This window comes from Epargyreus clarus, unplaced genomic scaffold (genome assembly GCF_041222505.1).
Source record: "Epargyreus clarus isolate Ecla_fem2 unplaced genomic scaffold, WU_Ecla_fem_2.2 ptg000019l, whole genome shotgun sequence".
Taxonomy (NCBI): Eukaryota; Metazoa; Arthropoda; class Insecta; order Lepidoptera; family Hesperiidae; genus Epargyreus; species Epargyreus clarus.
Genome location: NW_027332227.1, coordinates 997,498 through 1,010,953, shown reverse-complemented (window position 1 = coordinate 1,010,953; position 13,456 = coordinate 997,498). Strand labels below are relative to the sequence as shown.

Sequence of the window (13,456 nt, the reverse complement as noted above, 5' to 3'; positions counted from 1 at the left end):
ATATTCAAAGTAATAGGTTCCTTTATGGTGTCGGAGTTTTCACAGGTGTCACAAGGCTGATTATTAAGCATAATAGATTTAACGTCTAAAGGTTCAGACGTTGATGTAAGCGGAACCTGACTGTTTATTTTTATTGCACGGGATAATAATTTTGAATTACTGAGAGAGGTTGGTTTTTCTGACAAATTCATTACTATACATTGACTGCTACCATTATGAAATTGATAAATACCTTGTAACAAAATGTATTCATTGCCAGGTTTCATACATACATTGCCTGGTATAAACAGGAGTCCCGAAAAATTATTTTGAGTATGTACCCCTACGTCCTGTAACCCTCTGATTGAGACGTCTTTAGTGTTATAAATATCCATTCTCTCTATATCGGAATCATCACAATAAAGAATGAGTTCAGTGCTAGTCTTATGAACTGTAACCGTGGGTAGCTCCGTTAAAGACTGCCCAATAAGGACGTCTGTTTTGAGCAAATAATCCGACACAATAAAAGCTTCTATGTCTGCTTCAACAGCATCCACAACAACTGTTATAACTATTCTACCGATTGGTACAACACTCCCAAAAGCAAACCCCTTAATAATAGGAAGCCCTGTTTTATTCGGAATTATACTAAGATTTTTACAAACACTTTCACGAATTAACGTACATTGACTTCCAAAATCTATATATGCTGACACAGGCTTGCCATTAACATGAATTGTTTTAAAATACTTACTATTAGACTGTTCGTTTGTTGTTATTTGTAGAACGCTTTGTGTAGGGTTGTTATTTGTAATTTCTTGTGTTTGTTCAGTTTTCTGCCGAGAAGCTGTCAGTTCACAATTCTGTGTCATATGTCCTAGTCGTGAACACTTATCGCATCTTCGCAACGGTTTACTACAATTACGCGCCGTATGCCCATTATCACCGCAGTTATAACATTGAAAACTATATCTGGGCTTTCCCCGGCCCAGTGCAGGTATCGATTTATTTACAATATTACTCCGATTAGTATCTGAATTTCGAGGATGTTGCGTTTCATTTCTGGGCACTAAAGTATCTCTTCTTGATATAGGATTCCCACGTTTCGATATTCGGCGTAAATATTTCAATAAATCTGATGTCCTCTTGAAGCTAGCTCCTTGAGCGTTTAATCGTATACCATTATCAAAAATACCACTAATTATGCAATCAACAGCATTTCTCCCCTTAATGCCGCACATCTTTACTAATCTAGCTTTTTCATGAAAATACTCCTCCAGAGATTCTTCTCTTCTACTCCTTCTGCTAAGCATTTCTGACAGACGATCAGCGTAATTGCGATCGTCTGGAAACGTTTTAATAATCTTTCTTTGCCACTGTTTCCAGCTTAAATCAATAGTACTCCTACCCTGATACCACTTCTTTGCGTGCCCGGACAATTTTGGTATAGCGTAATAGATGATCTGTCTTTCAGTCCAACCATATATTCTTGCCGTTTCATTCACCTTACGAATCCAATCCACTGCCGTCTGTGAATGTGCGTCGGGGTCGAAGTCTGGGATCACATTGTGTGATCCTTCAAAATTATTGCTCTTAATTATTTTAGAGAATCGTTTCAGAAAGTAGCTCCCTTCACGACTGGCGGACCGTCTTCTTTTCCGATGTGAACGAATTCTCGAGCGAGAATCTCTTCGACTTACGGAAGACTCGTTAGATGAATCGGACGAACGTCGTTTTCTCTTATGTCGTCGTTTGAGTCCAGAATCAGTGCTACTGGTATCGTAACTATCGTTCTGCGATAAGTAATTTTGACTGAGATGCTTGTTGCGGCGGGCAGAATGAGTCTTGTGTCTCTGTCGTGTATGATAATTAGAAAAACTGCGTTCCGAATAAGTACTGCTATTTCTGCGGCGCCGATATAAGTATGAGGATGAGGATGACGATGGCTGTCTGCGACGAGATCTGCTACGGTAAGTGTCACGATTCCGTTTTCTTTTATTATGATTGGTTAGAGACCGTCGGCTACGTTCGAGGTCTTGGGTACGTTCGGGGTCCCTCGATAGTCTAACATATCTATTCGGTTCTAACGGCGGAGTATAATTTGACCTAGCACTAGAAGCCATATTACTGAACTGTGTGAAAGGTGGAGACTATGTACGCAAATTATAATTATCATATATTATAATTATACATATACATATATATATTATATCGAGATGTATAATGTATAATAATGTAAATTATTATGTATAGAAATAGGTAGTAGCGTAGGTTAGTAACGTTTTAAGGGATTAGTAGGAAGAGAAAAAGAAACATAAAAACATAAGAATACTTTCGCCAATACGAAACCATAATATCAGGAAATAAAATATAATCTACTCAGTTATAATAAGCCTAAAAATACAAAGATAAAATCACGACCGCAGCTAGTTTACTGTCAATACATTAAACAGAACAGAATAAAAAAGTTTAGATTCCAAATCTCAATATCCCGCGTATTACATTATCTATAGTAAATGAATAACGGTCGCAACTAGATTATCAAGTAACTGCTACCAGTTAAATAATAGCTTTAATAAAACGACATTAGTTATATAAGCACAATTCATACCCATTGAAAATCCAAAATACAAGTGCCCATAAAACAGCTGTGCATCTGTTTGCAATACCTAGTTAAAAACACGTAAATCACACTCACACTATATTATTATATGACTTACGTGAATGCAAGCAACAACATAATAATAGTATTGTAGGCACCGTTTCAATATTAATGGGTCACGTATACCTAATCCCCTTTTTAATACAGTACGCAATCAAGTGTAAACCACGACCGGATATTCTAATAATTCCAATCTATAAACTTACCCACGCCTTGCACTTTATCGACATCAATGATATAATATTTTATAAACCTTTCCTTCTTACATGTAAACATATATATCTCTTACTTATTTTATATTTATTTTTCTATGTAGAATATCAATACTAATTATCAATACGATGTTAACTAATTAATTACGATATCATCGTTGATAGTTTTTCTAAGAAAGTTAAGTTACATACCTGAGAATATTCTCCCACACTCTTAGTTCTTACCACTTCTGACTATTGCAGTTGTCAGGTAAATAATACGCCTTCTTCTATGTGTAGATATACACTCCTTTGCAAAAAAAACGGGCGGGTTTGATTTTTTAACATTATTGGTAATAATTTAGTTCTTCAGAGGTTTTAATAGCCAAACTATGTTACTGGCACTTAATAAAGAGTCTGGGTATGAAAAAAAGTTCATTCCAAATTCAAAACTTTTGTTTTTTAAATTATTAATCCCTTTTTCATTTTGTGACACTTTTCGCGGGTTTGCGGTTAAAAGGTTATCAAGCAACTAAAAGTAACTTTTCGTTATTTTTAGTACAACAATTTATGTTTATCGCATAATTCTGCCTTATTGTGACTTAAAACAGATATCTTTGTGTCTATCGTAATGGCAGAAAAAGCAATGAGAGCTAGTAAAATTATAGCGCTGCTGGAAGAGGGGTGTAGCCAATGTTACGTCTCACAGCGGTTAAACGTGAGTCGTTCAACCGTACAAAGAACCTGGACTCGATACCAAGAGACAGGTTCCGTTCAGAGAAGGCAAGGTTCTGGGAGAAAACGTTGCACACAGCCGCGAGACGATCGCTTTTTAGTGACTCAGGCGCTGAGGAACCGCAAATGCAGTTACATAGACCTCAAAAGAAACCTTGAAGAGGTACGAGGAGCACAAGTTAGCCTATGGACTGTGAAGAGAAGACTTTTAGCTGCTGATATACGTAGTCGACGACCAGCGCGGGCCCCCAAGTTACTCCGTGAGCACCGGATTGCGCGGTTGAGGTTCGCTAGAAATTGCCTATCTTGGACACCAGGTAACTGGAGTAGCGTACTCTTCTCCGATGAGGCTCGAATTTGTCTGCATGGTGAGGACCGACGTCGGCGAGTGTTACGAAGACCAGGGGAACGCTATGCCGATGTGTGTTTTGAAGAAATCACCCCTTATGGTGGAGGGTCCGTTATGTTTTGGGCGGGCGTAACTTCCAACTATCGTACCGAGATAGTATTCATAGAAAATGGCTCACTAAATGCGCATAGGTACATAACAGAAATCCTTTCTCAAAATGCACAACCCGCACTGACTGTAATTGGTGAAGATGCCATTTACATGGACGATAATGCTCGGGCCCACCGTTCTGGCGACGTAGATGCTTATATGCAAGAGGTCGGTATTCGTCGTTTGGATTGGCCAGCGCGGAGCCCCGACCTTAACCCCATTGAGCATGTTTGGGACCTCCTAAAAAGGCGAGTACGATCTGTCCAACCACCTCCACAAAACATCAGAGAGCTTAAACGTGTAATCTCGACTGAGTGGGAACACATTCCACAGGACACCATCAAAAGCCTGGTGGGAAGCATGCCAAGACGATTACATGCCGTAATCGCTGCAAGAGGAGGTCATACTCGTTATTAATTTTTATTTTTTAATGTCTCTTTTATTAAAATACCATAAAAATACTCGTAGTCTTAATTTCATTATACCCATAAAAATGTCCATTTTAACACGGCTCTCTGTTTACATTGACTAAAACACCGATACCAGGATAAAAGTGTTAAAAAACTAGATTCTCATTGATAATAAGAAATTTCTAGTCATCCAAGCTAATGACATACTAAAAATATAATAATATTTACCCATAGAAAAGCTAAGGTAAAGTGTGTGTGTAAGGTGCCCGTTTTTTTTGCAAAGGAGTTTATATTCACTTCAACAACACAATTGTACAGAAAATGTTTAACGCTCAACGTCTCGAATCGCAATGGCCGCCCGTACCGTTCCCACCCTCAGTTTTTAACAATATCAACAATTAATATTTTTGTACTAAATGAGTAGGTATTTGGAAATATTTTTACGTAGGTATTCAGATAATGAATTAGCCATTTTAAAATTATTACTTAGATGTAGGAATCGCTAACAATACGATTAGGTACTTGCTAAAGAACTAACAATTGTTTTTGTTACGTTTATGTTATTATTATTTTAGTAGTAATAAAACATTTGGCATAATGTTGATCATTTAAGCCACATTTTTGCACTTAACTTAGAGGAACTTAAGTAATAATATTCCCTGAAATATGTCTCTTTGAATGACTCCAACTTTTACTTTTTAGATAAAACATTTACAACAATCATTACTGTGTGGCCAGATGTTGAAGATAAAAGCCATTTCGCTGCAGCCGTAAGAATAGCATATTATGTAGTATGGTGGTTTCTGATGAGCCGGTCGACTAATGCGTATATATTGGCAATAGCTACCACTATATGTCTAAGTCACCAATTCCAGAATTTACAAAGTTACTTCTACGGGCTGGAGATAATTTTTCAGGATAATGAATTGAGTCAAACCGAGAAGGAGAGCAAATACGAAAAGGCTTTTAAAGTTGGTATTAAAATGCATTCGGATACATTATGGTAAGCAGAAAGTATTGATTTTTCTGTTATTTATTCGTTTATTAGTTTAAGCAGATCGATCCTTACCTATTTCTTGTCTTGTTTCATATAAAGGTGCACTCGAGAATGCCAGGTTGTGTACGGTTTAGTATACAGTGGTCAGATATTCATAAACCTTATGGGCTTAGTTATCCTCATGTTACAAATGGCGGTAAGTTACTTGACAAGTTATCTTATTTATGTACAGACAGGGACAGAAGCCTGGATGAATTAGATACCCAATGCGGCCTTTCAAAGGAACCATTCTTCTTCTCTTATTTTTCCTCTCATATTAAGCGACATCTTTCACTGTTAGAAGCAACATGCTACGAGTATTAATTACTTCACTTCGAATGTTTTTCAAAAATCTAGACTAATCCAAACGTCTTCCACGTTTGGATTAGTTCGTTTTGGATTAGTTAGATTAGTTTCTGCTAAGTTGACATGTGTACAAGTAACAGGCATGCAGGAAATAAAAGATAATGGCATACAAGCTAACTATCAAAAATATCTACAGCATGTAAGTTACTTGTTCATGCCATTAACTAGCATAACATCTTTAGGTAAAATTTGGCATGTGCTTTCTGCTCTTAATAGATAACTCATAATTTTTATATCTTGTCATTGTTATCAATTTTTAAAACAGAATTCCGAACGCACTATCCTCAACGCGCTGGCCATCGTCGCTACCGCTTCCGCGATCCTGGTGACCACCGGCATCTTCATGTGGAACGCGGGTGACGTCACTGTCGAAGCAAGTCACGTCTTTATCTTTACGTAGCACTTGTACATACGTATTTTTAGAACCAGAAACAGCTTTTGTATTTCTTTAAAAATGCTCTTGCTTTGATGAAAGTTCTAAGTTAGCCAGAGCAGAAAGACATTCCTTTTTGGTACAACAATGTAGAAAGTTTATGATCCCCTCAGACCAGAATGCATACAGTAGCCCTATGGGAAACATTACTTAAGGCAGGTACCTAATTAGCCTTTAGAAGTATAGAAGTAGGTCCTTGTGTTAATTTAATAATCAAGCTGATTCTTCTACTTGCGCTCTATTCTTAACAGGCAGCAAATTTATCAACGGCCATGTACTGTTCAGGATGGGAAAATTGTCAGAGAGCGTCTGCTATTCGAGTACGGAAGCTTCTAATCGTAGCAATGACACAAGTGCAGGTAAAAAACCACAAAGCTATAAAACCAACCAAGTTAGAATTACATGAAAATAGATTCAGAAATGTATTTCTATTTAGAATTGCATGTTGTTGATAAAAGACAATATCAAAAATCTAATTAGCTGTAATTTCGTCTCAAGGATAGTAGTATTGCAGTCTCTTATATACGTGGACGTGGTAGATTTCTTTATATTAGATCTTCTGAGACACTTTGTAGGGAAGCTCGCATGAAAATCCAAATCACGATAGTACCCACCGTTACTTAACTTTGTGCATAGGTTTAATACATATTATATGACAGTATGTGTAATAATAATAATTACATTGGTATTTATATTACGTTCATGTTTATCTGTATCCATTTAGTGCATATGATTAATTTACGAATTATTTCAGAGACCTGTCATCATAAGGGGGTTCGGTATTATAGAATTGTCTTACCGGTCCTATTTGTCGGTAAGTTACATCATTAAAATTTCTTTCTGTTCATAGAAAAATATCCTAAGAATCTCTAATTTGGTTAATTTCGTTTACATGTAGGTACCTACATGTACTCGTAACTAATTTGTATATATGGTGATTATTGACGATAATATTTAATAGCTGTATAATTTCATCGTTTTTGTTTTAATTTCCAGATCGTCAAATCTTCATACTCGGTATTTTCTGTGATTTATTAGTCCCATTTCACAACAATTAGTCAAGCGCAGCCTAAATAAACACATTTTACTTCACATATTAGCACGGAACGGACGAATTATTTGATGAATAAATTAATTAATGCTAAATTCTAACTTATTTATTTATTTCCCATATTTAAACATCTTATAATAATAATTTAAAAAGAACTCTAGTATGGATTTAGTGAATTTGAGTGGGAAGATATCACCGACATACCTATTTCTCGCATTCATTAAGTAAGCAGTTTTGTTTTTCGGTGAAAGGGTAGTTGTCAGCTAACTTATATACGTTTTCAGGCATATATCAGGTGCCCATCTTTGTCCTCACGAGTGGCAGTGCACCTATAATGGACTTCAGATAGATCCCCCCCCCCCCCCCCCCGTTAATCTTATTAAAAGAAAATGTATCAGAAATTATGTACTCACCTGTATTATAGGTAAATAATGTTCCTTTTTACCTCTAATTAAATATTGCGCAAAATCTTGTATGTGCAATTAATTTACCATCGACTGTCGAGAGCAATTCTTGCATAAACAAAAAACCGAATACTTAAAAATATAGTCTGTCACTCCCACAATTCAGATGAATCCATCTCAATGGTAAAATCCGTCAAGCCGTTTGGGCTACAGGACATACCAAATAATGTGACACACTGAGGTACATACGCTTGAAAAACATTACCCTCCGCAGTCGGGTAAAAACAAAAAATGTTTGGTTATCATTATTAACTCTAAATAATAACTCCTTTACTGATAATATAAAATAATAATGTATGATGTATAAATACATATAGAAATTAAATATTAGTAGATGCCCGACAAGGCGACGCGCTAAGAGGACTCCGGTTGCGTTCCTTTGGAGAACCTGGAGTCCTAAACACAGCGTCGAGGACCGGGGGGGGGTTTTGGTGCGGTAAGAGTCCCACATGACTCTGGGTCGCTCCCACGGCATCGGTTACCTTTTGAAGGTTTCTCCCTCGTGAAAAAAGGCGTAGACAGTGTAAAACTACCTAAACTACATTTGTCGTCGTCTACAGCAGCTTATTATATTTAATTTCTATTTAAATATATTAATTTAATTGTTTTAATCAATCGGGTTTTTTATTTTTTGTAATAGGGGAAGGTTGCTTTAGTCGTACCAGCGCTTAAATCGTACCACAGCAATATCTAGTCTCCTATGTACAAAAAGCAATCTCTGGTGATTCAAACGTATACCTACTAGTTAGTTGTGCGAGTAAACAAAAATAATAGTGATGGTGCACCATTGATTTTAAAATATTTTACAAAACAAGTTTTGTCGATATTTTCACTAAAAAATTAAGTTCATTCGTAAGCCATTTCAAGGGAAGTGCAATAGTTAAGACAACTTCTGTGATCTTTTTCTATTTTTGACACATTCCACTACTTACTTATGCATTTTGTTATAATAAAATGGTAAAAATGTTAAAGGTTATGTCAGTAATATTATTTTCAAATTTTGATGTGTTGTTGCTTAAGTCGTACCTTGCACGGCTTAGGCATTGGTAGAAATTATTCACATTTTTTGTCTTTGTGAGCTAAATACTCGTATTTTATGTTTTCTCTATAAGATACGAGTACTATACTTGCAAGCAGGAGGTTAGGAATGAAGGAAAGCTTTATTGAAACTTAGAAATGTGAAATTGGGATTTAACAACATGAAGTAAATACATGTAGCAGTAAATTTCGGCACCCGTTTAATCAATCCCGATCAAAATACAATGTAAGCGTTTACATATGGTTTTGGAATATTTTAAAGTTATCGCACAAAAAAGAAAACACAATGGGTGCAATTACCAGTGGTATTACTTTAGGTACGACTTAGGCTATAGGTGGCACGACTAAGGCGCCTGGTCGCCTAAGTCGCACCGAATGTACTTCTTGGGAAAACGTTGAAATCACCATTTAAATAAAACAACAAACATTTAGATTTTAATATTTTATGATACTTTAATAACTAAAGATTAAACTTACGCAAAAGATTGTCCTTAATATAAATTACCTTAAATAATACAGCATTTTTCCCCTAGGGGGTTCGACTTGAGCAACCTTTCCCTAATTTGTATAATTTTGTAACTACGCCTTCGCGCACGATTCTGCCAATTAGTTGCAATTTAATCAGAATTAGGTAGTAATTAATTTACGTCGTAGTAGGAACTATCATTATTACTTAGTCGAATTGAAATTGAATTCAATTTACAGAGTCGAACTTACTTGTACATTAAGGTTATTATTTATTCATATCTAACGGATGCGCTGCTATCCCTCAGCTGAAAAGTATGTCTCCCTTACCTACCACACCCTACAAACCAGAAGACAGCAGCCCTTAACATTGCAGTTATTAGGTAGAAAAAAGAAAGTATGGCACTGATGCCACCCAAGTCGAACCACAAAAGGTTGTACCATCTACAAATTAAATTCAATTAAAACGTATTGATATTACTTTGCTTCGTGGGAGATATTCGAATTGACATTCGAAATATATTATAATTTATATATGGTCGAATATTATTTTCCTGTCTCCCATACCAGTGTATGAAAGTCATTTAATTAATAAAAAACATTTAAACGCTAGGTGCGATTTAAATACAACTCTGACAAATAAAACATAATAATTCGTCCATTTTATAAGCAAGTTCAACAGTTTATATTCGCTACAATCGGCTGTTTAGTCAAGTGATTTACAATGACGTCCCTAAAACGACGGTCGTTTACTAAGACTCGGGAGTTATTTCATAAAATCAATAACTATACATGTATCATGGGTCTCCTTAATTTTTGGGGCGCGGACGTACATGTACCCAGAATATCTACAAATCCTTGTTACATTTACTTTTGCAAATTTATTAATATATTTATATTGATGCTAGTGTTGATGGAGATTAGCGCTATCTTCAAGGTGGGAGAGTTCGATGCGAAGCAAACATCTGATTGGATTGTACTTGCATTAACAGATCCGATTTTTTATTCACTTTATTTAAGTGTAATTTATTATAAAAGCAAAGTTAAGGATTTGTTGGTATGTTTGACCGTAATGTTAAAAAATGTGTACAATGATGAAATTATAGAGCAGAGGATGGTAAAACGAGTAAAAATTTACATGATCGTCTTTCTCTTGCTTTGCTTTCTAACATTGGCTTTGTATGGAATTGATGGATTAATTCAAGTTATACGTTTAGGTACTATATTATTTATCTTTATATTTATTTACAAATTCTGATGATATTTAATTTAAAAATTTTTGCTTATCATGTAGTATAGTTTTTTAGTCCTTCGAGCCGCATAAGTAGTATGTATTTAAAAGTTTACAGCCATTATCCAAGTCAGATAATTATTATTCCAGACAAAACTTTCACCACAACTATCACAATATGGCCTGATGCTGACGATGACGGCAATTTGGCGGCTGCAGTAAGAATAGCATATTATATGATCTGGTGGGTTCTGGTCTCCCGGTCCACTAACGCGTACATATTGGCAATCGCCACCACAATATGTTTAAGCCACCAGTTTCAGAATTTGCAAAGTTACTTCTATAGTCTGGAACGTATTTTTGAGGACAATGAATTGAATCAGTTAGAGAAGGAAGTAAAATACGAAAAATCGCTTAAAGTTGGCATAAAAATGCATTCTGATACATTGTGGTAAGTAGACTACTTGTTTCTAATCTATGCCTTTAATTTCTACTATATTACTTATCCTTTAGATTAATCAGAATGTGGTTTCATAACTTGTTTTGCATTATTTGTTTGTTAAAGGTGCACTCGACAGTGTCAGATTGTTTACGGAATAGTATACAGCGGTCAGATAGTTATAAGCGTTACAGGACTGGCTGTTCTCATGTTCCAGATGTTGGTAAGATTGTTTCCTAATTCAGATTATTGGATGCTTACCACATCGGCTTTAGAGAAGGATGACCCAATGGAGGCTAAGACTTAGCTGCTCAAGTACGACTTTTAGCCTAAAAACGTTGCCAAAATATTGCCGCCGCAGTTGCAAGACGTGTTAAACGGCATTAAAGATATTAATCTTGAATGCCGTTTAACCAATGGGTATTAAGAAATGATTTTTATTACGACTATTTATTGTCTTACACATAATATGATGGCATTTAAAAAGAGAATAATTATTATTTTAAAAAAAGACAAACCCACTGAGTTTCTTACCGGTAGTAGTTTAAGAAAATATTATAACTGACAATTTGTAAGTGCCGCCGTTGGCCTATACAAAATAAATATATTTCATTTCATTCCATTTCATAGGTAACCCAATTATGTATGGGTACCTCTGTATTTTGTATTCCAGAACTCAGAGCGGACTATTCCCAACACTTTGGCGATATTTGCGACAGCCTTCACAATCCTGATAACTAACGGCATCAACATGTGGAGCGCCGGAGACGTCACCGTCGAAGCAAGTTACTTTACCATTTGGCTTTGTATTCTATAAATATAATCTAGGATTTAAGATACCCACGATTGTAATTTGAAGACGATTAAGATTGAAGACTAATGTCTTCTTTCAATATTTCTGTCAGCATTATCTTTAAAAATGGGCTTGTTTTATTTAGGTACTTAAAAAACCAGTAGTACCTAATTCGCTGAAGGCAATGTAGAACCGCCTTGATCCTTTCTCTTACTACAGCCACACAATTCCGAATATTATACAATATTGCTTAACGCAGGGGTTCCCAATCTTTTGTAACCCGCGGCGCAGTTACAAGTTTAATATTCTTTCACGGCGCCCTGTGCCCTGTCCTAGCTAACTATTTGAAGAAGACAGTCGAAAGAAATAGGTAACTACAATAATAGAAGTTACCTTAGGTTGATCGAAACGAATTTAAAACACCACAATATGAAATTGTACAATACGTTATTATAAAATAATTTAAACGGAAAACAAGAAGAAAGACTTGAGAAAAAACAAAAATTAATACAATATGTATTCAGTCAAATCAATGTGAAGGGTGAGCTAAGTGATCTCCGCGCAGTTTTTCAAAGCGGGGAATATCACTTGACACTGCTATTCTCATTTCTTGCTCCACATTGATCCTTAGCGATATTTGTTCTTTATCACAGCTACATCTGAAAACCCAGCTTCACATAGATATGATGTTGCAAACGGAATGAATATTTTTAATGCTTTGGATATTAAATTTGGATATTCATTTTGAATCGATAACCAAAACGCCGATATCTGTGGTGTCCAATAATTAGAGGATTGACTCACGGCGCCCCTCTTTACTTTCTACGGCGCACCAGGGCGCCGCGGCGCACACTTTGGGAACCCCTGGCTTAACGTATCATAAGCCAGAAATAGCTGGTGATGTCCGTGGACATCTCAAAGTGTTTTCTAAGTCTTCTCCTCCTACCACCTTTCAAACTAAGTATTGCCAATAGGTCCAATCTTCCTGTTTACGTAGGCTGTGGTAATTAGATATATAAATTGTTTTTGCATAATCTTGTGATATGTAACTAACGTTTGCATGGCAGGCAGCTAGTTTAGCGACCGCCATGTACAGTTCGGGGTGGCAGAATTGTGAAGGAGCGGCCTCAGTTCGAATCCGGCAGCTGCTATTAGTGGCGATGACGCAGGCGCAGGTACCTATCCTATTTAATAGCCCAATACTCTTGAAAACTGTGAAAATATGACCATGAGAATTAATATTATAGATCACTGTAATAAATGGAATAGCCGGATCGATAAAATTAATTTAATTTCCTCATTTTCTCATTTACCAATAGTATAATTATCTACCCGTAGCTTCAGTCGAAGTTACGAATGTAATGATATATTTCAGAAACCTGTTGTCATTCGGGGATGCGGCATTACGGAAATGTCGTACGGATCTTATTTATCGGTGAGTTATTTAGGCAATGCAATGAGCCCCATATATGTAACAAAAAAGATTATATCAACGTAAAAAAATAATTAATTTTCTTTCTTTTCAGATCGTAAAATCTTCATATTCTATATTCTCCGTAATTTATTAAAATTCTTCAATAATAATTTGAATGTAGTACAAGTTTGTAAAACTTAGTTAAATAAAGATGAATTAATCCAAAATAGCAACAAAAGTTGCAATTGTG

The 13,456-nt window shown here is 35.9% G+C and overlaps 2 protein-coding genes across 2 annotated transcripts; both read left to right on the top strand.

Moving 5' to 3' along the window:
- The first annotated feature begins 5,340 nt into the window (after positions 1–5,340).
- Positions 5,341–13,456, top strand: LOC140750406 (uncharacterized). Its single transcript, XM_073083903.1, has 10 exons — positions 5,341–5,479; positions 5,573–5,669; positions 6,563–6,670; positions 7,066–7,125; positions 10,711–11,011; positions 11,126–11,222; positions 11,673–11,784; positions 12,864–12,967; positions 13,168–13,227; positions 13,319–13,456. The coding sequence occupies exons 1-10, from the start codon at positions 5,477–5,479 to the stop codon at positions 13,358–13,360; spliced, it is 984 nt and encodes a 327-aa protein (XP_072940004.1). The 5' UTR covers positions 5,341–5,476; the 3' UTR covers positions 13,361–13,456.
- Positions 9,474–10,646, top strand: LOC140750407 (uncharacterized). The gene has a single exon (XM_073083904.1). It carries the CDS (start codon positions 10,054–10,056, stop codon positions 10,585–10,587), a length of 534 nt encoding a protein of 177 aa, XP_072940005.1. The 5' UTR covers positions 9,474–10,053; the 3' UTR covers positions 10,588–10,646.